The sequence below is a fragment of the Talpa occidentalis genome, unplaced genomic scaffold (genome assembly GCF_014898055.3).
Source record: "Talpa occidentalis isolate TD23 unplaced genomic scaffold, MPIMG_talOcc4v2.1, whole genome shotgun sequence".
Lineage (NCBI taxonomy): Eukaryota > Metazoa > Chordata > Mammalia > Eulipotyphla > Talpidae > Talpa > Talpa occidentalis.
The window spans coordinates 38,187,375-38,214,884 of NW_026555331.1; the positions used below are offsets into that span (position 1 = coordinate 38,187,375).

The following is a 27,510-nucleotide window of genomic DNA, read 5'->3' on the forward strand; positions in this document are numbered from 1 at the left end:
GGATGATTCTCCATTCATTGTAAGAGAACACATGGCAAAAGCATAGAGTGAAGAGTGCTCTTTTGGACATGCTGAAATTAGAAATATCTGCAGAAGCAGTAAAGGCATCTAATTGGCACAAAGATAAAACAGGTCTAGAAAAAAAAGAGAGGAGGTGAAAGGGAGGGGTAGAGCAGAGGGAGAGGAGAGAGAGAGAACACATGTAAGTGCAGGAGGAACAGGGGAGACAGAGAGAGGGAAGGGGAGCAGAAGGGGGCAGAGGCTGAAGTGTGTGCTTGGTAGTTATCAGCAGACACTAATTGAGGTCCTAGAAGTGAGTGAGTTTGTTTTCCTGGAGAGATTGCCTACATTGAGAAAGACCCAGAACAAGTATTGAAAGTGCTAGTTAGATTCACTAAGTTTCAGATTTTGACTATTGCAAGGATTAAGAATGAGGTTACACAGGAAACATTTAGCAAAGGTAGCTAGTGCACAGAAGAGTTCAATTATGTAAAGGTGAGTTTGGATGGACACGCTAGATCTGTCTTACTAAGTGAAGACCATTTATGTGTTTTTATTTTTTATTTTTTTTAAGATTTATTTTTTATTTTTATTTATTTATTTATTTAATTTATTTATGCAAGCACTGGGGTACAGTCAGAAGCGCAGGAGGGTGAGAGAATTCACCAGAGCCAGAGCGGGAAGCAGAACAGGCAGAAGGACTGAAATACACTGCTGAGGAGAGCAGCGGGCGGCAGGAGAGGTCTGCGCACCATGTGGGACCCTCCTCTGGTGGCTGGGGAGCAGCCAGGGATCGAACCGGCGCCGCAGAGGGTGCGGGCAGCTTCGCAACGCAGCGCTCAACCGCTGCGCCAATGGGTGGCCCCCCATTTGTGTGTTTTTAATTCCAATTTTCCACTCTTCCTTATCCTTACTCTTCTAAGTACATACAAAAATGGGAATTTCATTTGCTTATTTAAAAATAGAATTTTTAATTTCTTTCTTTAGGTAGTCAGGTTTTGTACATTCAAAGCCTTGTACTTCTTTTTTTAGAAAAGCCTCTTTATACACTTATTTAATTTTTCCTTCAAGTTTCATTTCCACACATATCTTCTACTACATTTTTAATCTAGTTTTTGTGAGCTTTAGAAATGATCATGGGCTTTCCTTTCATGTATTAATTTAACATTGTTGAATGCTTTAAATACTGCAGTTTATCAAGATTAAACATGATGATCTTCCATTAAAAACAAAAGCATTGGGCCTCCCTGGTGGCGCAGCGGTTGAGCGCTGGGTTGTGAAGCTGCCCGCAGCCTCTGCAGCGCCGGTTCGATCCCCGGCTGCTCCCCGGCCACCGGAGGAGGGTCCCACATGGTGCGCAGACCTCTCCTGCCGCCCGCTGCTCCCCTCAGCAGTGTACTTTGGTCCTTCTGCCAGCTCTGCTCCCCGCTCTGGCTCTGGTGAGTTCTCTCACCCTCCCGCGCTTCTGACTGTACCCACTGCTTGTATAAATAAATAAATGAATAAATAAATAAATAAAAATAAATCTTAAAAAAACAAAAAAACAGCATTCTGGTACGAAATGAACACCTGGAAAACATCACTGAGTTTAATTCACAAAGGAGAGCATATACTGTGCATACATACACAAATCTTAGAGGCAGAAATAGAAAAAAATCACAAGCTTGTTTCAAAAATGAAGTCCTAAATTGTATGTTCAGAATCATTATTACTAATATATTAATATTTTATTAAATTTTAAGAGATAAAACACATTCTATGAAATGTACATATCACCTTGTACAAGTCATTTGATATCATTGTGCATTAACTTCTTTTCTCTAAATAAAGCCCCCTCCTATTGTAACTTCCAATGCTATATATTTATTTTAAAATAATTTACTGACAACATAAAAATAAGAACAATGTAGAAGTGTCATGGGGCTGGTAACCATACATTTCTTGCACTTGTTCTATATGTTCTTGCTCTGCTCTTTTTATCTATCTTGAGGACAAAACTGAAAAACAGGCAGGCCTGGCTGAGACCAAGATGGAGGCAGAATTTAAAACAGCCACCATGGTAAAAGGCAGCACAATTACAGCTGTGACCCAGACTAAAGCTGAAAGAAAAGGGAGCATGAAAGCAGTTCTAGGAAATCCCCACCTTAAATATAAAGACTCATATATGATAAATCTAAAGGGGGGGAGAAATAATAATAATGTTAATTAAGACAAAGATGAAATCTAACACATTTAACTCAATAAACTCAACTGATTCATTTTTTTTTTTTTAAACCCCAGGCTTTCTACCTTGGTCTCCATGTTTTCTGCAGACTATTTTGCTCAAACAAGTAAAAATATGTTATCTGTTATCTTGCAAAATATTTTCACTCCAAATTTTATATCTATATTCATCATACTAAATCTTATGAATTAATTATGATTCTTTTCTTTTATGGAGAAGAAAACTGAAATATAGCAAGGTTAATTAAATAACTTATCTGAGGTCATAGAAAGCAGACTTCCTGGGACACATTTCTAGAAGCTCCTTATCAAAGCTGTTTTGGTTTAAAATCACCCACGGGCCCATAAATCAGGTAGGAAATGAAATAATTTGGTTAAATGCTTGACTCTGCACTGAATTGATGCCAAATATTTAGATACTTTATCAGGAAAGCTATTTCTTAAATCAAAATATTTTTGTCACTGGGAATTGTGTTGGAAATATGAAAAAAAAAACTGTCTTCATCTTGAGGAAATGAGTGTATATTAGTTTTTCATGACTAGAAAAAATATGCTTCTAATTTAGTGAAAAATATCTGTTTAATGTCATTACCACGGAGAATTAACTAACATTTTATGCAAGACTGGGAGAAAGGCAACAAGAAAACACACGCCCATTTACTAAGCCTTTTGTGGAATGACAGATGAAACATTTGTGGGAGGAACATTTACTCATTTGTAGAGAATGTGGATTCAAAATTAACAATGTAAAGAATCCTCTATTTGGAGGCACATTTTGCTGTGATGTAAAGTATGTTTTGATTCAGGTGTTAGATACAGACAAAGAAACACAATGCATAGTGGAATTTTTTCTTTCACCTCCTAGTCTTTTATTCTCATTGCTTTCCCAGCTAGTTTATCTTCTAAACTAGCACTATCTGTTATTTTTGCCTGCTCTACATCTAATTACTCTTATTTTGCAAAAATAAGAGAAACTGATTTTCACTTGGAAGCACCTGCTCTCTCTGCAAGTATTTTAGGTGAGGCTTCATGCACCTCACCCAAACCTGGGAATGTGTGAGTAACCAAAGCCTAAAAAATTAGTTCATCCCCTCTCTCAGCTATTGCTTTGAGAATGGACATAAGACTAGTTGATTAATCAGAGGAAAACTTGAGAATTTTGTTAAAGTTACTATTAGAAGAGATGCTCTTTTTATTCTAATTTGAACTAAATGCTATCTTGTCACTCCTAGAAATAAAGCTTATCTGAAAGTAAAACCAGAGGAAAACCAAAATTTAGATGAAGAGAGAAGGAAGGAGGTAGAGAAAGTGATTCCTGAACCCCTGGATACAGCTATGCCTGAAACACCCTTTCCTCAGTATTCAATGACAAGCACCAACACACTCCCAAATTTACTTAAATTAATCTGAGTTGATTTTCTGTCACTTTGAATTGATTGGTTCTGATTAATAACAATCTTTCTTTTTTAACCTATCTTAATTTTTTACTAATTTTTAAATATTTAGTTAAGAACAATTATTCCATTAGCTTACCTAGTAAGTCCACAGACCCTAAGCCCAGGACCTATTTCTCTTCTGGATTCTTAGACATTACCATTCATTTGGGTTAGTGACACCCCTTGCATTATTGATGACATTTGTATTCAATATTGCCTGTGCTTATCAGTCGTTTATTAATAAGGTGCTAGTTATCAAGTGACATTACTCAGTATCTCCTTCCCACCTGAAGTCATTCCTAAGAATTTAAAGTTAAACAACTAAGTTTTCTACAGATACATGTGCAAAAATCTAAGGGCAGTTCCTTTTGTCACACAAATATATAATTTGCCCTAGTAACCTAAAGCATTGTAAGGACTCAGTCTGCCATCAACTTGACATAACTGATTCACGAGTAAGGAAATCACGTGGGCTCTCTAGAGCCTATGTGAAATTAATGAAGGCAGAGAGAACCGCCAATATACTAAGAAAATTACAATATACTAAGAAAAATCTTTGGGATTTCATATATATTTACATTGCTTAGATTTCACAATAACATTGTTAATTTAGTCTTATAATCTTTACTTTAAAAATGAGGAAACAAGCTTGAGAAGTTAATTTGTCTAAGATAAACCCTAGTAAATATATACTTAAGTTTCTGTAAATTTTATCTTTCTAATCTGACCACCTAGCACCATATCCAGTAAATAGGGGGCATTCATAAACTACTAGGGAAATGAATGAATGAATGAATGAGCAAATGATAAGGCCAAAAGTAAAAGTTGACCTTTTCCGTTCCAAATCTCCATTAGACCATGCCACCTGCAAACAAGACCATAGACAAATAATTCCATATATCTACGTTTTTTGTTTTTAAATCCCATTGAATCACTTAGCATTGTACATATGGAAAGACTGATATTTCTAAATCTTGACAGCATAATGCTGCTACAGAGATGAGCCATAGCAAATAAAGCATCCTGGGCCAAGAACTAAGACTTTTGAGGGCCTCCCCTGGTGATGCAGCGGTTGAGCGCTGGGTTGCGAGGCTGCCAGCAGCCTCTGCAGTGCCAGTTCGATCCCTGGCCACCGGCGAGGGTCCCACAAAAAAAAAAAAAAAAGAAGAAAGAACTAAGACTTTTGAGGTGAAGAATAATTTAGATATAAATCCTATTTACTTAGCTCTGGGCCCTTGAAAAAATTACCTACATTTCAGATTACTCATTGATAAAATTAGGATAATGATTTTATCTTCCTTGTAAGATTATTATGAAGATTAAATTAAATGATACCTAGCATAGCAGTTAGCACATAGTCATCTTCTGCTAGGGTTACTTACTATAAATGTTATTACTATAAATGTTATTATAAATGTTATTACTGTAATAACATTTTCTTTTGAAGTCTGAACCAATTTGCTCATAGCAACATATCTTAATAATGTATCATCTAGTAAATTTTTCAATTTTTTAACACTTAGGTGTGATTTAGACTATTAAGGAAAAAGAAATGTCACCTATTAGAGAACATATTCAGAAGTAAGCTCTCATAACTAAAAGTGACCTGGATATTACAAAGAAATCAAACTTTTAATATATAAGATACTCTCAACATAAAGAATATAACAATCTCATGTCCACCTGGTTACCCTTATATAAATACATGCCATTAAATACCTTCATATCTCTCTCATTAGGCATTCCAATTAATTATCAGGTCTTTGCCATTACATCAAGTTTAATTTCTTCTCTCTCATCTTTGCTGCTAATTTACTAAAGCTTTCAACAACTCTAATCTGAGGATTCTGCAGCAGCCCAGGTACAAGATTAAGGAGGCTTTAACTAGGGTGAGAACTGGATGTAATAAGAAGAAATTTGAATTTGAAGATCCTTTTAACTGTTGCGCAAACAGGCCCACTAATGGATTAGACATAGACCTCTAAGGGAAGGAGGAGAATCATGGAAGCCTCTGAAACTTTTGGTTGGGGCAACTGCTGACTGTGGTGCTGTTTCCTGAGATGTGAGTTGCTGTTGCAGGAGAAAGTCAAGCAACCAGGATTAAGTATATGGCATGTATAAAATATACACCTTTATGAATATTTTATGTAGAATATATATACAAATTAAGAAATTGTGCCCAGTAACTAATTCCTATGTGTTTTTTCAAGTTCTGTGCCTTTGAACTTTTCTCTTTACCTGGAATTACCTGTTCCAACCTAACCCACCCTTAATTGGATAAATTGCAACTATTGCAACTCAAGAGGAGGCTTCCCTAGGTAAAATTAGACTTACCTTCCTCTATGCCTCATTGCAACTTTGTACTGTTTATGAAATCCCTATCATGAATCAAACATCGCACAAATCACTGGGTTTACAAAGATGTATGGCACCTGCTCTCAAAGAGCTTACAATCTAGCTGGGGTGGAAGAACACACCCACAAACTATTCAATATAATGAGTATACATTATGTCTCGTGCGTGCATGAAACTAGAGAGGAGAGAATGGTGGATAGTCAGACAAGGCACTGATATGTACTGTGTATTTGTCATGTGTAAGGTACTTTAATTGTGTGATTTCATTCAATCATCACAACAGTCCTATAAGTCAGGCCTAAGTGTTTAAGCACTAGCCCAACGTTATATAGCTTTCATGTGACAAAACTAGTTTAGAAATGAACCCCTAGCTCCTAGGCCATTTCTCTGCCAAACCAAATTCAGAAAAAGCTTTTTTTTTTTATATACAAGAACCAGGGTATAGGCCAAATGCGTGGGAGGGTGAGAGGATTCACTAGAGACAGAGCGGGAAACAGAACAGGCAAACTTATGAAATACACTGCTGAGGGGAGCAGCGGGTGAGACAGGAGATATCTGCTCACCATGTAGGTTGCTCCGAGGCCAGAGGGGATCGAACCCGCACTGCAGAGGCTGCAGACAGCTTCACAGCGTTGTACTTAGCTGCCTGTGCCACCAGGGAAGCACTTAGAAAAAGCTTTATAGGGAGAATAAACTTGAGCTGAAACCATGGCCAAAGGCCACTCCCAGTTGAGGAAGCTGTGCATGCACAGACACCGAGGGGTGGTGGAATTAGAAGCAGTGTCCTTCAGAGATAGAGAACCAGGGGAGGTCTGACACATTATCCCATAGGCAATGGGTAGGTTGCAAATGAAGTGTTTTAAACAGAGAAATGGTAGAATCAGAGATTACTCCAAATATTTTGCCTAGAACCCAAAAGATGCATTAGGAATTTAGGGCTAAATCTCAGTACATACTTATATTACAGCATTTATTAGCATGTATAATTATTTTCTATTGCATATTTATCCCCTCCACTAGAGTTTGAACTTTAGCTGAATTCCATTCCATTCCTTGTATATTGTGTGGTGTATGTGTGTGTGTGTGTGTGTGTGTGTGTGTGTGTGTGTGTGTGAGAGAGAGAGAGAGAGAGAGAGAGAGAATGCATGCATGCATGTGTGGTACTATCTTTAGTTTAGCATCATTTATTTTAGTGTTTTTCATGCCTAACGAAGGGTCTGGCAAATGGGAGCACTGCCTAGTAGTAGCTGAATGAATGAAAGAAATAAAAATGGATAAAGGTGGACAGGGGTTGGGGTGGGCGAGATTAGAATTTATGATCTCCTACCAAAAACTCTATCATTTCTATGCTTAGTTTCATTACCTTTCATAAAAAATTTAAGAAGCTCCATATACGTAATAACTGATAACACAATATTTTGTGAAAAAATAAATATATTACTACTTTCAAAGACATGCAATGATCCATTATCTTTTTTGACATCATGAAGAAATAGTCAATATAAGCCTAGCACTGCAGTATTTTTTGTCATGGAGAGTCTTAGATACATAATGTATAACATACATTTCTTTTTTTTTTTTCTGATTTAATTCTTTTATTTAAAACCCATAAAGATAAATGTCACCTTTGTTTTTAGTGTGACATGGAACCCAAAGGACGCACTGGGAATTTAGAGCTAAATCTAAGTACATATGGGGAGTTATATTAGGATTGTTGGTTTGCAAACAATTGGAAAAGTTGAAGGGGCTATTAAGCCCCTTCTTCATGGTCAGAAGCTCTGGGTACTGCACTGCAGGGGGTGGGGGGACAACTCATCACCAGTGGGAGGCCATTGTATTTGACAGTTTCACCAAATTAGAATAAGAATAAAATTAAAACTAGATAGCACATAGGGCCAGGCACATTTCCAAGATATTTGTGTGTATTTTCTCATTTAATCTTTCAGCAAGTCTGTGAGAGAGGTGCTGTTTTATCTCCATTTTGTAGATAAGGAAGTTAAGTAATTTGCCCAGATCATTTGATTTGATTTGAACCCAAGTTATCTGACAGCAAAGTTATTAGATTAACCATAATGCTACATGGCTTCTGAATCTACATGCACTAGAGGAGTTTAGGAACTCCAGTGATTACTTTGTAGGAACATAAAGGAAGGAATGCTGGGCTGTCAAATCCATAAATCTCCATCACAGAAAGCACTTGAGGTAGAAGTCACACCTCAGGGCAGGTTCACTGTGTACGCTTCAAGATCTGGTATTGGAGCAGTGTATGACTTCTGAGACTTTAGCTGCCATGGCAGCCAAGTGATGGGCTTAGTAATTTAAATCTAAATTTCATTTGTTTCTGTGACAGCGGATAAGCCCAGCTAAGTAAAGATAAGAATTTTCACAGTTTTTGACTTTTGGTAGAAAAACAACACAGTTGTAAGCATGAAGCTGCTTTACATTTTAGAAAAAAAACATACTATAGAAATAGAAAATGTGTTTTCCCTTAATTTGTCTTAAAAAAAGTCATTACAGTCAGAACTTGCATTTGTATACTCCCACATGCTGCACTGCTTGATAAGCCACTTCTAATGGAGTCATCCTTAGGGCATAAAGTTTTTTTGTGGTTTTTCTTTTCTTATGAGTCACTTTTACTAGACTTTGCACCAACTTCAAGCTAGTAGGTGTATACAGATAATCCCTGAATTACAATGGTTTGACTTTTTTCTTTCTTTCTTTTTTTTTTTTACTTTATCGTGGTTTAAAAGTGACATTGAATTCAGTAGAAACTATCCTTTGAATTGTGAAGTTTGATCTTCAGGACTACTGATAAGTGGTTTGACACACATGATGCTGGGAGGCAACGGAGAGCCAAAGCTCCCAGTTGGCCACTCAATCAGTAGGCTTAACAACTTATATGCCACAGCGTGCTCTACTGTGGGCTGTGCACGTGTATTATGAAAACCCATAAAACATTTTACTTTTAGTACAATAAATTATAAGAGGTATTGAATACTTTATTATAAAATAGACTTTTAGATGAATGTGTTAGATGAATGTGTCTAAATTAATGCAAGTGTTCCAAGTTGTCTAAGGTGGGCTGGGCTAAGTTATGACATACAGCATGTTAGGTGTATTAAATATACTTTTGATTTGCAATATTTTCAATTAATGATGGGTGTATTAGGATGTAACCCTACTATAAGTGGAGGAAGATCTGTAGTTGAAAAGTTTGCTAGTTTGTATATGCCCGAGAATAAACATGAGTCACAGGGCTGAGAAGCTAACTGCTCTGTAGTCAGTTATCTGATTATCAGTTTCAAATAATTTGAGAAAATAGTGAGGAATTATAAAATAAAAATCAGCCCTATGCCAATAATCTTTATTTCCCCACCCTAAATCTTTTCATCATTATTTGAGGCTAGGATCTCTGATTAGAAGATCAGAGGTGTTATGAAGCCAGTAGGGGTTTGCTGATGCTTGGCTAAGTAGCTCACATCAAAGGGCTGTCACATTATCAACATGCATAACACAAAGAATCACAGACTTCTGGAATGAACTCTTCAAGTTTCCCATTTATGGAACCTCTGTTTCACCTCTTTACCTAAGGTCATTTTTCCATGTTAATTGAATCAACCAAACTTTGGGCAAAATTGAAGGGTCTTCCTAACTCCCACTTAATCTATTAACATTGTTATATAATGACCCAATGAAATCCTCAAAATATTCCCAACACACAAATACAACATCAACATTTCTTAAACTAGGGTTTTTAAAGTCAAGACTATGTTTTTGAAGTATATTAGTGACCTTCTTTCAGCTTACCAGGGAAACACTGAGTATAAGAAATCAATAAAACCACTATATTAGAAAATTAGAACATCATATTCAAGATCTTTGAAAATTCAGGTTATTATTCATATATATATGTAGTGAAATACATACATATGATCATATATGATAAAATAAAAAGATCACAAATTTGGAGTCAAATAGACCTGAATTCAAGAATCCTGGTTCTGCTACCTAGACCCAGGAAAAACTATTTTACTTCTTGAGATCTTCACTGGAAATAATGGGAAAATAATAAAAGTAGTCAAAAATATTCAGCAATTACTATTATGTGTGAGATCATGAATTTGTTTTTGAGTCATAATCTCATTTAATTCTCAAAGCAACTGCATTCAAGAAACAATATTACCCCTCTTTCTCAGATGAGGTAACTGAGATAAGAGAAAGTTGAGTAATTTGCTAAAGGTCATAAAACCAATAATTATGTTCTTACCACTGTTCTACACTGTCTATTCTGCAGCCTTTACATAATGATGGAAATCAATGTATATGAAGCATTTTAATCCATAATATGGCATAATAAATTTTAGGTAATACTATTAATTAATAAACATCAGATAAATACCAGCAATGTTTAGCTTTATTAACTGATATATGATTGTGGCTTTCTAGTTGTCAAGGTGAAATGGCTGGTTATAAACATTTTACAGATTCACAAATATTTACTGAGCTCCTATGATGTGACTGGGATTTTACTCACCACTGTGGCCCATGGAAATGGGCCTGATTTCTGCCCTCACAGGTTTACAATGCACAGGCAGCTGGAGTGGATTAAAGGCCACTGAGAATTATAATGGCCTCTTAAACTGGAATCAAAAGTGCCAATGATTGAGAATGGCAGCCAGTCTTAGCAAGCAATGTCAACAAAAGGAATGCAGTCACTGCCATCCATCTTTTTAGTTTGACTATTTCTAAGGTTAAAAAAATCTTTCTGCAGATTCCACAAATACCCATGTATCATTTTCATTTTTATTCAGTCTGCATATATGTAAGTTTTCTTAGGAATTTGGCATTATAGGTTTAATTCTGGGCTCTTTCGATCAAAGCATGTGCATCTCAACCTATTTTGAAATCTATCTATACAGGATTCTAGTCTACGATGTGAAAACAATAACCAAAACTAAAAATCTCTCCAAGACACCATTATCATAGCTTTTCACTAGTCATGTATGTTTTTTCTATTTCTCCAGCAAGTTCTCTTTCATGTCAGAGAGATCCCAAAAGCTAAATCTGTACTTTGGCAGGCTAACTATCATATTGCTTCTCTCCTCTTTTTCTCTTTGTTATTCCACCACCAATTATGCAGTCCACAAGGGATTCTACCATGTGAGGGTCTGTTACCCAGAGATCAAGTAATGCAGCAGCTGTTTATTTGCAAATACAGAATGTGATGAACACATGGTACAGAAAGATGGTTTTTTATGTTGATATCCTCTAATTTGCATAGATTATCCAGTATCCTTTTTCATTTTCTCAATTCTGCAGATATGGTAAATAGTCTTTTTATTTCCCACTGAACTGCACTGAAATAGAAATGACTGGAATGTCACCATGTGTCTGATAGTGAAGGCCCCTGGCACAAAAAGCATCTCAAGCTTTTAATAATAATAGTGATAACATTAATCATCATAGTAGCAAAATGGAAGCAGATAAAAGTTCTTACTATGTGCCAGGCACTGCCTTGGGGACTTGACATGTCTTATCCCATTTAATATTCATAAGAACCCATGATATTGACAAATGTTATCTCCTTTATCAATAAGAAAGCTGAGGGTACAGAGTTTGTTACATGTCAAAAGTCACAAAGCTACTAGGTGGCACAGCAGTGACTTTTAAAAAAAAAAGATTTTATTTACTTATTTTTGCATAAAACTTGCATATTAGCCAGAGGTGTGGGGGATGAGAGGGTTCACCAGAGACAAAGTAGGGAACAGAACAGGTGGATTTACTGAAATACACTACTGAGGGGAGCAGCGGGCGAGACAGGAGAGGTATGCTGTGCCATGTGGGTTAGCTCCCTGGTCTGGGATCAAACTCAGGTAACAGCATTGGTAACACTGAGACTCAACCCCTATGCCATCAGGGAGGCCGTGATTTAAAGCAGTGCTTTAAAGCCAGACTTGCCCTAGTTTGTTCTCCTCTCACTTCACCCTGAGAATAAGGAGGAAGAGTCAAGCAGGATGAAAGGCAGGGGGATGAGTGGGCTAAATGTTCTTAATCATTGTTCATTCATTGATCACATATTGAGTGCCTGGGAATGACTGGCCATTTTGTCTACTCATAATAAGTTCTTTGCCCTAGCGAGGCATGTTTGACTAGGACAGGTAGAATACCTAACAAACAACTACAGTGCTCACCCTATAAGGGCAGTAATCAATACGTGCCCAAGTGTAGATGGCCCAGCGAGGGTGGGACCCTGGCTTGGGGAGTTGGAGACAACTTCCCAGGTAAGGTCCTTTGGGGCATTAAGGTAACCAATACATGAGAGTTCTCAGGCTAAGTGGAAAGCTTAGAGCAGATGGCGGTCAAAGCAGGAATGGCATCACAGAACTGTGGCAGGAGGAGTTTCACAAGTGCTTCAGAGGACACCTGGTAAAGACTGTGGGAATAAGAGCAAAGGGGCAGGCAGCTTTGACAGCCTATTAGGATGGGGCATTAAAGACAGGGAGAAAGGAACAGGGAGGTGTTATACATGGGGAGGAGACCACTGAGGAAATATGGGACTGCACAAGCCCACATGGTCTGCTGGTGCAAATGACCTTTCTATATAACATACCATGTGAGGTCATCATAAAATCCATTCAATAGTTTGAGCTGGCTTTTCAGATCATTTTTATAATTAATGTGGGTTTTAATAGTGGGCTGCCAAAGAGGTAAGTTTTGATGGAAAGAAGATTGATTGTTACAAAGGTACCAGTGAGTCTCAATCAGACCCTTGGGATCCAAAGAAAGGAAGGTATGAGAAGAGAACTAGTGGCTGGGGCAGAGAGAGAGAGAAGGCATTTGTGAGCTGGAAACAGCTGCTGAAATGCAAGGCAGGCAGCATGGAGACATATGGACCATTCAATAGTGCCTACACCTGATAGCAGGCATAAGGCTGATGTGTGGGGTGAGAAGACAAGATGATAGCATCATTACTTCTGTGTTAAAAATTAATCAAGTGGTTCAAGTGAAGTGGGGGAAACCCACTGAATTGGTTAGACATCAATCACTGCAACATAGATTGAGAAAACATTTTGATAAAAAGCCACAGTTAAATATAATCAGGATTTGGGACCCCATTTTATTGCTCCTTAGATTGACATATTTTCTGTTAGGTGGGATAATGTATAGTGCCAGTCAAGCTTTTCTTGATCTTGTTGCTTCATGGTTAACTAGACTACAACATGTTTTTAAACTGTCAGATCTGAAATATGCTGGTAAGCTTTACTTCTAGATAAGAAATTGGATTTCAAGAAAAGGAAATTTTATAGCCTGTTTGTCTAGAAATTTTTGTCAATAATACAGCTGTATTGTGTACTAAGAGCATAGCAGCAAAATAAGCTCAATAAGCTCTGATTTGGTATTCTACAGAACAAAATTTGTAGTGGAGTAAAGAAGTTAAAAGATATTGCTTATGACAGCTTATAATTGGACTTTTTGAAAGCATCATTTAAACTATAGTTCCTTTGACAGAACAATTTTCCTTCTGGTTTCCCTAAATCTCTCTCTCAATAAATGATCATTCCAGAAAGGTAAGGCCAGGAGACATAGATAGTCTAACAATGCATGCATCCAGGTAACCATCTTAAAGTATAGGAGCAACTCCCAAGATCTTTATGAAGTTCAGTGTGAGGAGGCTAGACCATGGTGTCACACAGACCTAGGTTCAAATCTCAAATCTTTATCTTATTAACTCAAAGCACTTGGTCCAATGTTTGGCACACCATAGATATTCAACAATCAGAATCTGCTATTACTTTAAAATTTATTTAAAGCATAAGGAGAAAAATCCAGAGCCAAAATAAGATGGTCCTACATTTCAAAGACATAGACTCCATCTTCCTCTTTCAACTACCTCTTTCAACTTTTCATAATATCTGGTGCCATGAACTTGCCTAAAACTCTTACTTGCACAAAAATTGACATTTTAAGCATCAATTTCTTGGGTTCTCCTCTCCCTTCCACATTACTCTTGTAAAAGTGATTTAAAAGGTAAAAGTTGAATAAACAGAAACTGTTGATTTTTGGTCTTACCATTTTTGTCTGCTCTCCTCAGTATCTGGAAAGAAAAAGGAAAAATTTTATCACCATTTTTATATGCATTGCAGTGAACATTATACTCATAAATTACTCATTATTAAATAAAAGAAGTACCTATTGTAAGTAAATATCATCCAATTTGAGATCTTTCATCATAATAGTCAAAAACTGAAAACAACCCAAATGTCCATTAACAAGTGAATGGACAAACAAGCTGTGGTATGTGCATACAATGGAATACTTCTGAGCAAGAAACAGGAATGAACTCTTGCTGCATATATTATCTCGGATGGAATTCAAAGTAATCATGTTGAGTAAAAAAATTGGACACAAGAGAATACCTATTGTATGAATCCATTATATAAAATTCTAGAAAATGCAACACATCTATAGATGACTAAGAGCAGATTAAGGGTTGCTTAGTAATGAGCAGGTTAAGGATTGCTGGATTTATATGGGAGCATGAGGAAACTTTTGGGGGATGTAGATATATTTATCATCTGATAATGATAATGGTCTAATAAATGTATACATATGTAACAAGTCACCAACTTTTCATTTAAATATGCGCAATTTAAGTCAATGATATCTCACTGAAACTGGGAATAAAGAGAAACAACAAAGAAAAATAAAGTGTTGGCAAATTGGCATTCATGGGTCTATAGTATATCTTTACTTCTATGCATCAATTATATTATTGGGGGCCTACTTTTAATTCTCTTTGATGGATACAAATGGTTTAACGTTGGGAAAGAGTTCCAATTTTCTCCTGGGAGGCCAATCTTTCCTCTACTCTTGGCCCATACACTCCAGGGTTGGGCAGAGTATTCAGGTGTCGCCAATTGGAAGTCACATCCTTCCCACTATGGTGACTGCTTAAGCATGAGCACAGTAAGGCCAGTGAATGATGGGTCATGTTGGCTTGACTTATCAAGAGAGACATGCTTTCTCCTCTGCTGACTCTGAACCTGGTAAGACACAGGTCAGGAGCTGCTGTCTACTTTTTTGTTATCATACATGTCATGGGTTGAACTGTACCAAAGTTCTAACCACCAGAACTGTGAATGTGACCCAAATGAGAAAAAGGTCCTTTGCTGATATACTCAAGTTAAAATGAGGGCTTCCTGGACTGGACCCTAAATCAAGGACCAGTGACTTATCAGAGAGGCACTGATGTAGAGACAAGAGTAGAAGGTGCTATGATGAGGCAGGCATTGGAGTGATGAAGCTACAACTCAAAGAACATCAAGGACTGACAGGCACCACCAGATCCTAGGAGAGAGGCTTGGGACGGCTTCTCCCCAGAGTCACCAGAGGGAGCATGTTCCTGCCCATGCCTTAATTTTCCCCCTTGAGTCTCCAGAACTGAGAGCATAAAGCTTTGTTGTATAAACCACTCTTTGTACCATACTGTTATAACAGCCCAGAAAACAACATCTGACAACCTGTAAATAAATAGCAGTGCCCCAGAGACTGAGAGAAACTGGATACTGATGACTCTCTAAGCCCCAGAATAAGTGATGTTGACAAGATGATCTCTGCTTCTTATTTCAGGAAACAATGATTTGTTACTTTTTAAAATTTAAGTTAGTTTGAGGTTTTTGGTTTGTTTGTTTGTTTTTTCTTCTGTTACTAAGATGCAATGAGCCCTTACTAAAAGAAAAACAAATCTGGATACTATAATACACAGTTATGTTATATATAGCGCCAAAGAAAATGTCCCTATGCCATATTACAAAGACAACCTTTACTCACGGGAAAGGGGTACTTAAGGATCATTATTCCTTAGCAATATGCAGTGATGGGTAAATACCAGAGCTACTCTTTTTTTTTGTTTTTAATTATACAAGCACTGGGTACAGTCAGAAGCACGGGAGGGTGAGAGAATTCACCAGAGCCAGAGTGGGGAACAGAACAGGCAGACCGATGAAATACACTACTGAGGGGAGCAGCGGGCGTGGCAGGAGAGGTCTGCATGCCATGTGGGACCCTGGCCTGGCGGCCAGGGATCGAACCAACGCTGCAGAGGCTGCGGGCAGCTCACAGCCCAGCGCTCAACCGCTGTGCCACCAGGGGAGGCCCACCAGAGCTAATCTTATAATTTAGGTCATCATTTCTTGGTGGCCAGCTTAAAACATGAGCAAGAGTTTTTAATTATCAAAGTGACTGCCTTATTGTTCTTTACATAGAAACATTACCCTCCTTTCCTTCTGTTCATGCCATAGAGATGAATAACAGATGGATCTAATTATTATTACAATGAGTTTTATCAAAAAATGCTAATATTATTACTAAAAGTGTCACCCATTAAAAATTTCCAACATTAGATATGTATGCCCCTGACTTGCATACATAAGTTGATCCCCCTTTTTTTAAAGCTAAATTTATTTAATTATTAGAGGAGAATAGTTTTCAATAGTAAGAGCTTCTGTGCTTAGAGCATAATGAGGTACAAATTCTTTTTATAACACAAAGTTAATTTCTGGTAGGGGTTTGAGGTATCCATCTCACCATTGTAAACATCTTCTTCTCTGATACTAGAAAACCCCTGCTGAGAGTCAGGGAGACTATTTCTTAGCTTTGATGTGCTCTAAGCTTCTATTTCAAGCTCTGTTGTGTCCTTATGAGTTTGAAGTGACCAGAATAGGAATAACTACACACCAGAGACTTGGGCCCAGGACTTCTGTCATTTCACCTTACAAAGAGCAATCTTAAATAACATTCAGCCTTTTAGAGATCAAATTAAGACAGAAGCTTTTGTTGGTAAGGCAATTCTTTGGAATTAAATATGAACAGAGCTATCTATGATGCAAATTTGCTTTTGATCTCACGGACTAATAAAAAATGTACTGTAGATGACAACCGAATTCATTACACTCACTACCATAGCAATTTGGGTCAACAAATCTTACTGGTTGCTCTCACAAGATACACAGTAAATAGATTAAGTATTAAAACTTAATGTGGGTGATACATGTTTTGCAGCAATTTTAGGATTTTTCAAATAGCATCCTTTCCCCAAAAAGATTCTCTTTGAAAGGCTTAACTGAAATTCTTCATTTCTCACTTGCAGTTACTGAAAACACTTGTTTAATGGAAATGTTATCTTGGAGTCATAAAACATTGACACAATTACCATTCACTGAACTAATATTTGCTAAGTACCTCCTCCCATGTTCCAGGTTAAAATTAGAGACTGCAAGGATCTCCCCCTTGGTGCAGGGATTAAAGTCTCAGCACTATCAAGCTAAACTATCTGCAACCTCTGCAGCATTAATTTAATCCCTGGCCAGAGAGCTAACCCACATGGTACAGCAAACCTCTCCAGGCAAGCCTCCTGCTCCCCTCGGCAGTATATTTCAGTAGATCTGCCTGTTCTGCTTCCCGCTCTGTCTCTGGTGAAGCCTCTCAACCTCCACCAGTTCTTGTATGCATAATATATAAAAATAAATCTTTAACAAAAATTAGAAAGCAAGAGAGCTGGTCAGTGTCAGAGAAGACTCCTGAGAAACTGGGGCAGGGGTGTTGGGTCTCATCTGGAACCTGGAGTACTGTTCAGATGGGAAGACAGTGAGCCTTACTGTGTGGGCCTGCATATCCAGTAGGTAGTTCTGTTACCAAGACACTCAACACCATGAAATAGATGCAGGAAGTGGACACTAAAGGATGGGTGGAGAAAAATGAACAGCACATACCCTTCTCAACTTTGCGTGGTATAAGCATAGTGCAGGAAAACAATTTTTAACGTATGAATACAGTAAACTGAAGTTTTCCTTATTTCTGTTGGTTCCAGAAACTAGTAGAGTAAGACATGTTTTGCCAATTAGGGTCGATCATAATGGGGTTCACTGTCATTCTCCCAACTGGACAATCTCAAATAATCAACGGTACATGTTGATTAATCTGTATAAATTATCCATTGGGTGAGACAGGAGGTGTGCAGTTGTGACAGAATTCAGGCACAGAACCACTGCTCCTGAACAGTTGTTTGTGCTCTCTCAGCCCTGCATCTCTGCTCTCATATCGATGAATATGTACAAAGCTTCAGAATGAAGTATCTGCAAGGAAAAACAGTAATTCATCTTCAGGAAACCCCTGACTGGCCAGGTACTTTGTCTTTTGTTAGGAGTGTTTGTGGTTGGTAAAGTCATCTCTTCCCTTCACAACTTTCTGGGTCCTACTTCTGCTTCACAGTTCCTTCCCAGTTAAAAATTAAAGAGAAATCACTTGGAAGAAGACAGTGGCAGCATGTGGATGAAGTCGCATCTAACTTTACCCAGGACTTTTGTTGCTTTGGGGATGAGTTTACTTTTCCCTTTGCATAGTAGCAGGGTTGATTCATGTAATGACTCAAAAGAGAGCCCACATCTATATGAACTCATATTCTAAACTAGAGTTTATTCTCTCTTATCTGCAGTGTATCAACCTGTGAAAACATAGTACACTGGTGTAAGAAGAAAAATAATTGTCATCCTTCCAGTCTTTCCTGGGTGCTGCATGCTGTGCCTAGTCCAGTCCCCACTGTGGCTAGGAGGGGCCCTGAGCAAAAGTGCTGCACCAGCTCAGTGTGTGGCATGCCTTGGTACCAGTGCTGGGTTTTCTAAGTCCCCAGCAAGTATGAAAGAGTATTTATGATGAACTGACATTTAATTCTGCCATTTTTTGGGAAAGATAATCATACAAAGTAGATTTATAAACAAAGAGCTCCTACATTAGACCATGAATTCGGCTACTTTTATTTATGCATTCAACACGGATCACCCAGTTACCAACAGTGCAAACTGATATAGCTTATTTCCTTACTCCCCACTCAGATGCCTACCCTATGAACTCTTACTTCATAGCACCCTTTAGAATTAAGTATCATTCTCATTATTATTGCTTACTTGGAGATAAGGACAATAAAGCAAAAGTCAATAGTTGTAGTAAATCTCTCTGCTTTTCTGATCTATGACTAGTCCCTAATCAGCTGAGCATATCAGACCATGCTATTAACAGTGTCCTCAAAAGCAATTTAAATAATTCTTAGAAGATTGATTATTCCTGTGGTATTTGAAATGTAAACATTGGAAACCAAAGGATTATTTTCATATCTGGAAATTAGTCTCTGTGATATAGAAGTCTTTAATTGGTTTCATTCTCTTCCTCTTTGGAATAAGAAATATCTATTACCTATTTATTAGAAGCTGAATAGAATTCAAAAAGCAATCTTTCTTAGCAGTGCTACTAGAATATATTAAAACTAATAAAATAAAACTATGTATTTATATTTCACATTTTATTTCTGCTAAAAGCAACATGATCCAGAAATGAATAATTCAAAACCCCCAAGTAACAAATCTTTTTCATGTCACATATTTCACCAGAATGCTAGAATTTTCACAAAATATCTCAAAGAAAAGTGTAAACAAAATCTTTTCTATCTGAGACAAAATCCAGTGGCAGCCTTTTCTTTTTTTTGGTAGACTAGCATTTTACTGACAAACAAGCATGTCAACACCTCTCTTGTAAAATCTGTTTCATATTTTTATTTTTAAATTCTAAAAATAGATATAAGAAGGCAAGAGTGTCCTAGTCACAGAGTGCAAGTCTTTTCAGGATAGGGACCTGATGGTATTTATTGATGAAACTTGGGAATAATGATGCCTATATAATAGTAAGCAAGATTTTCATCTACTTTCTTTTGTTTTTAAATAACAGTTTGAACACTTGGGCCAAGATTGGTGTATGTGTCTGGGAGGATGGCTTTCCATTTACACAGCTTCAGTCCATTCCTCTCCACAGTATCCCCATGATTTGCTGTTTTATATAAAAAAAGAAAAATCACAGAAAGCACTTATCAGAATGACTGGAGGTCAGAATGACTGGAGGACCCTCTTGCCTTCTTCGAATCAACCTCGTGGCAGCTTAGCCATCAACCACATAACTGACATGATTTTCAAGGGCCCTGATCTCTCTGTCCCTGAAGATTTTCTTCTCAAGAGTGCTGTGGTACCTTCTCCTTCCTCCCTGTTTAGTTGTTAAGTCCCTTGAGGGATTTTTGGTCCTGAGTGGCAGGATGTAAAAGGAATATATCATCAGCCAGTTAAACCATTAGCACCAATAACATCATCTAAAGGACCAAGCCAAGCTGAGATGAGTGCTCCTGAATAAAGTATTTAAGTCTGCTGAGTGAAGGCAAGGGAATCAGATACTTCTGTTTCTGTGGGAAGAAGACCGTCAACTCAGAATGCCTGGATCCCAACAAGAGCTGCACAGTGATGAGGAGAGAAGGCTGTCAGGAGACACGCTGGAGTCTGAGCCATATCTCTAGATTTAGATTAGGTTTAATTATTGATAGGGGTTTCGCTCCCAATTTAAAAAAATCAGCGAATGCACCCAAACTTGGGAGGACCCCTCCCCCCCTCCCCCCTTCTCTTCATTATCTCTGCCTCACCATTATGATACTAATAATTGGATTGCCTCATATTTTCATCTCTCCACAAATAAATGCATTTGTCCTCTGGTGCCCTTATCTCAATTTTAATAAGAAATGATAACTCCAAGAAGGGTAGAGGAAAGAGCACTCAGCACTCCTCAATCCCTGTCCATTTTTCTATCATGTCTTAACAAGCAGTGGCCAGAATTGTCCCCAAAGAGCCAGAAACTACCTGAGGGAATATTGTGAATGTGCCCAGCAGGCAAGTGAGAGCTAACACTAAACCTACAGACAGAGAAATGAGGTAGGCAGCAGGGTGAAAAATGAGAGAACAGGAACAGCGGAAAAGGAGAGTAAAGCAAAATTGACAATTAAAAAAAAAATAAAACCACAACATGAAGAGAGAAAAATATAGAGAAAGGAAAAGAAAGATCGATCTCCCTATCAGTGAAAAGGAAGGAGTCGCTATCTGAGCCAAGGAAAGGACCACAGAACAGCCAAAAGCTAAAACTGAGGAAGATAACCACAGTAATTACAGCTTGCAGGGGGTACGAGGAAGGAATAACAGGGAAGAAAAAGAGAAGCAGGGAGGGGGCTGTGAAAAAGAATCATCCTGAACGAGATCTTGGCGACCACTGTAAAAAGAAAAACAAGTGTGATTTTAAAGTAATTTGTTTTCTGCAGCGGCTGGGGGCGGATGGCAGGCACTGCCATCGCAAACCCTTGCCTTGGTCTCCTTTCAGTCTCAGGGAGGTTCGGGGCTGCAGCAGGCACGTTAGAATGAGTTGGGACAATGCACCCCCTCCCTTCGCCCCTTTCAGAAAACCTATTCCCTCAGGCAAAGACTGTTGTATTCGCAAATCTATTCTCTCTGGAAACCCAAGGTTTTGGGAGAAACAGAACTTTTAGGATTTGTTAAAGGTTGTTAACCCCAAGCTGAAGGTGTGGGACAGCCCTTTTTACAAGTGGAGCGCTGTCCTCTCTCTGGCATTTGCTTTGGCGGTTTTCCCTCTCAGGGGGAGAGAGAGATGAGGAAGGGGTCGTCCTCGCCAGTGTTGCAGAGGCAAAACCCTGGCTGATCAGCACTTAGGTAGCTCCTCCTCCTACCGACCCAACTCTTTCCCTCTGTACTCACGTCGAGGAAGATCGACATGCCCTTGGACAGCTGCAGAGCAGAGCTGAGCTCTTCCGAGGAGTTGGTGGAGGACGGCGATGTCTCCTGGGAATCCTCCATCCTCGCGAGCCCGGATCAGCGCGGGTCGGAGCTGGCCAGGCAGTGGCACAGGCTTAGCCAGGGCGCGGCTGCACCGCTGCTCTCCACGCTGCCAGCGCTGCGGGTCTTGGAAGCCCAGCAGCTGCTCTGCGCCCTCCCTCCCCACTCTCCTGCTTGCGCGCTCTCCTCTCTCCAGTCTCCGGGCCTCCGCGCTCCCACGCGTTCAAACTCGCGCCTCCCCCTTCCCTCTGCTGACAGCCCTGGATCACGCTCATCCTTGCACTTAGCAACGCGAAGCCCAACTCGCAGGGATGTGGACCCTGACATTGCGCCCCACCCCACGCCTTACCCTCACAGACCAAGGCGGGAGATGACCCATTCCAAATTGCCCCCGAGGGTCACAAGAGTGGAGGTAGCCCAGAGGGGGATAACAGATGGAAGAACGTTTGTCAGCAGTAGCCAAAGTTCAGACTAAGGATACCCACAGCTTGCCCCTGTGCTGGAAACCACGAATCCAAAAGAATTTGGTGAGTTTTTGCCAAATTTGCTTTTCTTTCAGCAGACCTGTCTGCCCCTCCCGCCACAAAGGTGGATGGGCTCATGAACACCACACACACTAATGAGTGGTTGGGTTAGCACAGAGATCCAATTATTCAGTTTTGGAATCTTTGAGGCCTGGGTTAGAAAACTGTCTTAGTTCTTTTATCTTGTGATCTAGCAAGCTGCTATATTTTTAAGCCTCAATTTTCCTCAACAGGAAAATGGGCACAGAATGATGCTTACCTCAAAGGGTTCTGGTACTTAAAGGTGGCAGTGCCGCCTGCACAGGTAGTACATGGACCTTTACATAGACTAAGCATCAAAATCGCTGAGGGAAAAAAAAATTGCCAGGTAATGTTCAAGAGATGTTTTCCAAAATTGAAGTTATTGCAACTTGTACCCTTTATTAGGGTACAATCCCTACCCATGCTTAATCATTGAAACGAGGGTAATTATTCAATAGTTGCCTACTTCAGGGAGGGCTGCAAAAATGCCAATCTCACCTTTCATCAGGAGAGATATTCACTGTTTATTGGGCATCTAAAATGTGTAACGCACATGCCAGCTGCTATGTGGTTTACAAATAAGCAAAGGAAAGAGTACCTTATCCAAACAAGACTTTAACTGTGAGAACTGATGGGGGTGGTTCCAGATTTCCATTTTGACCTACCCATAAAAGAGAACATATTCATTCTATTAGTTGGCCTCACACACAACCTGAACGCAGGACTGTGAAAAGCTTAATAAGCTTCACTTATTCACTTCAGATAAGAGGTGGTATTTGAAGTGGATCTCAAAAATTGGTTGATATTGCAGTTGACAGAAATAGAAGGAAAAGATATTCCAGGCAGAGGAGGAGCATGAGCAAAGGCATGGGTCCAGAAAAGCCCATGGAATCTGTGCTGAGAAGTAGTCTATTGTGAATCTTGGTAAACAGACAAAATCCTAGTCTCCACCGGAGGCTAAGTTGAAATGACAAAATATGAGACTGGAGATCTAAGTCCCTCTCCCACACATACAAATGCTTTGAAGCAGGGTCAGGACTAAAGTGAATCTGGTGAGGTGTCTTGGACAACATATAAGGAGATGGTATATTGCAGTTGTACCATCTTAGGAGGAGCTTCTTAAATCCTGCACCTTTGGTGTCTCATTTATCAAATTCCCAGCCCTGGACTCTGTACATCAGTGTTTGCAATAAATGTATCCAGTTTTCAACTCTGACTGGACAGTGAAATTTCCAGGGGTTATGGCAACTTCAAAATGTTACCACAAATTCACTGACACTCTTTCTACAGAGAGGTAGTCCCTTGAAGGGTGGTGACTGCTTCAAGGAATCAGAAGGGCTGGCATGTGTCAAGGCCAGGTGTGTCAAAGGCCTCTCAATTTCAGCTTTCAGTAGAATATTGGCTCCTGGAGTCCTGGGATTCCTATGAGAAATCTGGCTTCCTTGAGCCACCATGTTTTGAGGAAGCCCAAGCGGTATGGAGAAGCATATGCAGACATCATGCTAATGGTACCAGGTGAGCCCCGCCTGTAATGCCAGTCTAAGCAGGGGTGTGATATGAGTAAAGAAGCCTCCAGATGATCACAGCACCAGGCTATCTGAGCCATGCCATGCCATCTGCGCTGCCTTAGCTGAAAACCCAAACATCACAGAGTAGAGATGTACATGCAGTGCTGTGCCTTATCTGAATTCTTGATTCACAGAATTTGGAAGCATAATAAAATGGTCATTGTCTAACACAAATCCTCACAGTGGATTGTTTTGTAACTATGGTTAATCAAATTAAGGAGCTTAAAAAATAAAACAATAAAAAAAAGAAAAAACAAATTGATGCCTAGGCATTCACTCCCAGCTTCATAGTCAATTAGCATGCCCTGGGCATCAGTTTTGCGGTTGTTGTTTGTTTATATTTTTGCAGGTTATTCTGCTGTGCAACCAGGATTAAGAATCATTGAACTGGCCTATACTGTACATGCAGGGGATCGGTAGAATAAATATAAGATTGACAGAGGTTGCAGGACAAAGATACTAGAAGTCCAGGGCTAGAACTCTGAATTTAATTAGATAGGGAGTTAGGGATATTAGAGCTAATCAGGGTAGATATTGATTAGAGTTGTGCTTTAGAAATATTCATCTGGCATCTTTGTATGCTTTTACATTATTAACTACAAATCTCATTATCTGAACTCCTGGAGTAGCCCCTTCTCTATGAAAACTGCTTGTCAAAAAAAAAAAAAATCATCAAAAACCACATAGTCAAATTATCAAGTCATTACTGGTCATTTTAATCACTGAAAAAGACAAGCCACGCAGCGAGGTACTGATGGGCAACAGGTAACCAAGTTTATAAAAATAGAATATTATTTGTTCTTGCTATTGGATGGAGAATTGAATAGGTTTTTCTGCAACAAAGCACTTTAAGTCTGACCCCAGGCCATTTGGGTCTCTCAGCCCTGAAATTCAGCCCTGCATGTGGTAACATTTTAATTCCAATCCCACTGTTACAAAAGCAGGTGATGAAGAAGACTTTCTCTGATTATCAATGAAGAATAGGAGAATAATCAGTAGTCATCATTCAAAACTAGGGAGCTATTTGTAACACTTCAGTAAAAACGTTCCTTTTACCTTTGCTGACATAAAAGATACTTTCTGTACCTGTGGCTTTGCTTATTACCTCTAATGGTCTGTCAAGAAGAAAATATAAATTATTAAACAACCAACTAGTCATTAATTTTTTTTTTTACAATTTCAGCATGCACACTGTGATGCTATAGCTGACTTCTCTATTTAATAGAAATGTAATGTTCATAGAAGACTGCAGAAATGGATGGCAATTAGATTCCCATTCACAGCCAAATTCAATCGGCTCTACAAAGTGGTAACCAAACATATTTTTGGTTTTCTTTTTATGTAGACAGTGTGCATTTTTGAAAACTGTTTTCACACATCATTTTCCTGAAACACAGATGCTCTGCTGTATGTAGTAATAGTCACAAACAGGAGGCAGTTGACTAGAGGGAGGAGAATATATCCCCTTACCAACTTCCTTGTAACATGATTTTGTGTGTGTGGGGGGGAGGGGGTTGTGAAGGGATGTCATTCTACATTTCAGCTCTGTTTTCTTATGGTAAAACTTTGACAAGAAGGTATTCTAGCATTTCAGGAGAGCATAGTCATGTGGGAATTGTATTTTAATTCATCTCTGCTTCAAGGAGGAACTATTATCTCAGCCATTTCAGACAGCAAGATCTATCTTATTTTTCAAAGACTATGGAAGGCTTTCCTTTATAGAAATGACCCAGAACCCTTTCCATTAAATTAATGAACATTATCATTGCTTTGGCAGCCTAACCCTCTTCCCCAAGGTGTGGATCCTGAGTAGGTCAGGACCTACTTCTTTGGAGGAGGGATTATGATCCCTCTCCCTAGTCCCTGCTCTCTGGAACACTTAGATCTTCACCTAGGACTATAGGTATGGATGTAGGGGCATGAAAGGAAGTTTATTAATGGCAATATTAGTGGGCAAAAGTAGTGGTGTCAAATGGCCACTATGTAGCACAACCATATTACCAGATTAAAATTTTCTAAACTAACTGACTCAGTTAAACATTTGTAAGGGTAGATGGCTATGTAGGGAAAGAAAAGAACTTTGACTTTGATTTTCACAGCCCTGTTCTCCAAGCTTGATCTCCAGCCTTGCTATGGACTTCTTAAATAGCCATCTACCCTTACAAATGTTTAACTGAGTCAGTTAGTTTAGAAAATTTTAATCTGGTAATATAGAGTCATCAACTATATTCACTGTTTTATGTTAGATCCTCAGAATGTATTCATCTCAGAGGTGAAAGTTTCTACTCTTTTACCAGACTTTCCCTATTTCCTTCAACCCCTCAGTCCTTGGGAACCACTTTTCTACTTTCTGTTTCTATGAGATTGAGGATTCATTATCTTTCTCCATTTGGTTCATTTGCTTAACGTAATGTCCTCAAGGTGCATCCATGTTGTCACAAATGGCAGATTTTCCTTCTTTCTTACAGCTGAATAACATTTGTATGTGTGTGTGTATCCATTCTTTATCATTCATTCAAGATAGACACTTAGATTGTTTCCCTCTCTTGGCTATTGTTAATAATGCAGCAATGGGCATGGGAATATAGGATCATATTGTAATTCTATTACTAATACTTCTGGGGGAATCTCCATAGTGTTTCCCATAGTGACTATACTATGAAAAAGTTAGAAAACTCTGAAAATCAGTAGGAGTTTTTAATGCTCAAACTCTGACAGATAAATTCAATCTAAATTTTTCTTGTTAAAAAGAGCCACTTTTTAAGTGATTGGGAAAAAAATTTGGTTAGAAAAAATAATTCATTTCAGACATTTGCTAAGTACCTCATTCACGCTAGGCGACTGACAGGCATAGCTGGGGAAAATGATGAAAAAGACTGATTCTGGTCCCTTCAGAACATACGTAACTTAAGGAGACACTATTGTCATAGATAGTTTTAAAGCAGTGAGACTTGCAGAGAAAGCTGAGAGAGGCCAGAGATGGGTATAACTCCCTATCAGTACTTATTCTGCATGACCACTTACGTAACTTCAGATGGCAAAATGAGGATTCAGGAGTAGTAAGTACCATGAGTCAAAATTATTAATCAATAATGGCTATTTTCCTATCAACTATTTTACCCTGTGGATGCAATTTTGTTCTGGTAAGACACTGTGAGTAAAATAAAACTTTTGTCTACTGGTTTATTCAACTTCCATCTTGAACCTAGCACCCAGTATCTTCCATCAAGTACGCATTGCTACATCAGGGTGTTGTGTTTTTGTTTTGCTCATGGTCAAGTTTTCTCATCTGTAAAAAACAAGAATGAGGTATTGCATCCAAAGGACTTAGCAAGTGGTAGGCACAGAGAGAGCACTCAACAAAGACAGCCATTATTATTCCCGCTAGCACCTCTATTTTGGAATCAAGTTGTAAGGACTGGAGAGACCTTACAATAAAGGGCAGGCACAGTGTCTGACACCGGGCCGTAGTGGTGCTATTACTGTGAGGTTACTATCTACAGCCCTAGCCACCATGGATTGCTCCCTCCTTGAAACTCTTATTTTGGTTATCTGATCTTGTTTCTCTTCCTCTATTGTGCCTTCTTCGTGTCTTCTAAGGCTTTTAGCTTTCTAAATATTAATGATTTCTAAACAGTGTACCTAGTTTACTTTTTTCCCTTTCTCCTCCACAAAC

General features: G+C 38.8%; 1 protein-coding gene across 1 annotated transcript in view; it reads right to left on the bottom strand.

Annotated features, from left to right (window-relative positions):
- NECAB1 (N-terminal EF-hand calcium binding protein 1) overlaps nt 1-27,510 on the bottom strand; it is a 265,090-nt gene that overhangs the window by 109,316 nt on the left and 128,264 nt on the right. The window contains exon 4 of the mRNA XM_054691909.1: nt 14,085-14,109. Within this exon, the coding sequence (XP_054547884.1) occupies nt 14,085-14,109 (25 nt within the window). The remainder of the gene's footprint in view (nt 1-14,084; nt 14,110-27,510) is intronic.